At 43.6% G+C, this 2,026-nt stretch overlaps 1 protein-coding gene across 1 annotated transcript in view; it reads right to left on the bottom strand.

The window, feature by feature from the left end:
* LOC125047903 (Down syndrome cell adhesion molecule-like protein Dscam2) overlaps positions 1-1,312 on the bottom strand; it is a 372,111-nt gene extending 370,799 nt beyond the window's left edge. The window contains exon 1 of the mRNA XM_047646450.1: positions 478-1,312. Within this exon, the coding sequence (XP_047502406.1) occupies positions 478-517 (40 nt within the window). The 5' untranslated portion in view covers positions 518-1,312. The remainder of the gene's footprint in view (positions 1-477) is intronic.
* Between the last annotated feature and the right edge of the window lie 714 nt (positions 1,313-2,026).

Genomic DNA, 2,026 nt, shown 5'->3' with positions numbered 1-2,026 from the left:
TTCCTCCTTCCTTCTCCTCTTCCTACTCCTCCTCCATTCTCCCTTCCATCTATCAATCCTTCGTCTCCTCCTCCTCCTCCTCCTCCTCCTCTTCCTCTTCTTTCTCCATCTACTCTTCCTTTTTTTTCCTCCCTACTTCATTCCTCTTCTCCTCCTTTTCTCCATCAGCCTCATTCTCCTCCTTCTTCTCCCTTCCTTCCTCCCTCTACCCCCCTTCCTTTCTCCTCCTTCCACCTTTCACCTCGAATCTGAATAAGGCAAAATAAGAAAGAAAGAAGAATAGACAAAACGAGAGAAACAATGAAGGAAAGAGAAAGAAAGAAGGAAAGAAAGATAGAATGAATCGAAAAAAACAAACAAATAAACAAACAATAAACTAATGCACGAAGGAGAGAAACAAAATACGAAAGAGAGGAAGAATGAGAGAATGAAATAAAGGAATAATGAAAGAAGGGAGAAAAAATGCCATCACTTTACCTGCGAGAGCGAGCACTAGGCAGCCACGAAGAGTCCACATGACAACCTCGTGTGCGTGTGCGTGCGTGCGTGTGCGTGCGTGCGTGTAGGGGGTGGGGATTCCTACGTCCAACACGAGAGTCTATTTTATTTTATTTTTTTCTAAGTGTTCTTGCAACAGGGCCAAGGCATGTTGCAGATCATGATAACTAGTGTTTTTTAATTATAAATTATTTTTTTTGTTATTCTCTCTTTTATCTCTCTCTGTTTTTTTTTTTCTTTCTTTCTTTCTCTTGTCTCTCTCTCACTTTCTCTCTCTTTATCTATTTGAGCATCGAATGGGAATTCTTCTCCACTCACCGTCTTCGAAATATTATTGACTAAAAGTTAGATTTCGAGATAGAGTTAAACATTATAGATATTTCAGTGTCATTATTTATTTTCCATCACTTTTTTCTGTGTCCTTTTTAAAGTTTTGGGTATTGCCAATTACGAATTATTATAAAGACGGGTTTTCCATTTCCTCAATCTTCTTTTTGAAAAGTAAATGTATCACACCATTTGTTTTATTACGATGATTTCTTCTTAAATCATTTTGAATCAGATAACATAGCAACTCTGTCAAGAAAATTCAACCATCACTAGTCAGTGTCATGATGATCACTCAGCTCAGAAAACACTTAAACAATAATAATAATTCTTAAAAGATCGTAAAAGCTACAAAGATAACGATAACGATAGCAAAATATTCCTTCCACGATTATTTTTTATCTTTAATCAACCGCCGTTTTGAGAGAGAGCGCGACAGACCGAGTGCGAGTCAACGAGAGCGGGAGAGAGCGCGAACACAACCTCACCTTCGAACGGTTATCGCAACACTGACCTTCTTCCTCCGACCATACCAGTTAGGCTGTCCCGTGCGCCCTCCCTCCTCCCCCTCCCCTCCCCTCCCTCCCCCTCCCTTGCCTCTCTCTCTCTCCCTCTCTCTGTCTCCTATCTGTTTCTCTTTCTTCTATCCCTCTTCCTCTCTCTTTCTCCCTTCCCTCTCCATCTCTATTTCAACCGTCCTTTCCTCCATCGTTACTAATTTCGTTTTTCCCTCCCTCCCTCCCTCTTTATTCCCTCCCTCCCTCAATCCTTCCCTCCCACCCTCCTCTTCTTCCTTCCCTCCTCCCTCCTTTTCTTCCCTCCTCCTCCTTCTTATTTCGTTCCTCCCTCTTCCTTCCTCTTCCCCCTTCCTCACCCCTCCTCCTCTTCCCTCCTCCTCTTCCCTCCTCTTCTTCCCACTTCCCCCTTTCTCCTATTCTTCCCTCCTCTTCCCTCCTTCTCCCCCCTCCTCTCTCCTCCCTTCCCTCCTCCTCTTCCCTCCTTTATCTTCGTTCCTACCTCTCTCTTCTCTTCTTCCCTCCTCCTCTTTCCTCCTCGCCCATTCGCTCTTCCCTGTCCTCCTTTCTTCTGCCTTCCCCTTCCCTATCTCCTCCTTCCGTTCAAATGCGATTATTCTCTCTCTTATCCTATTTTTTATCGCTTCCCTTCTCCCTCTTTCCTCCCTTTGAACTTTCTCCCACAC

The sequence above is a fragment of the Penaeus chinensis genome, chromosome 42, assembly GCF_019202785.1.
Source record: "Penaeus chinensis breed Huanghai No. 1 chromosome 42, ASM1920278v2, whole genome shotgun sequence".
NCBI classification, from domain to species: Eukaryota; Metazoa; Arthropoda; class Malacostraca; order Decapoda; family Penaeidae; genus Penaeus; species Penaeus chinensis.
The sequence above is the reverse complement of the archived record's forward strand: the minus strand, read 5'-3'. Positions and strand labels throughout refer to the sequence as shown.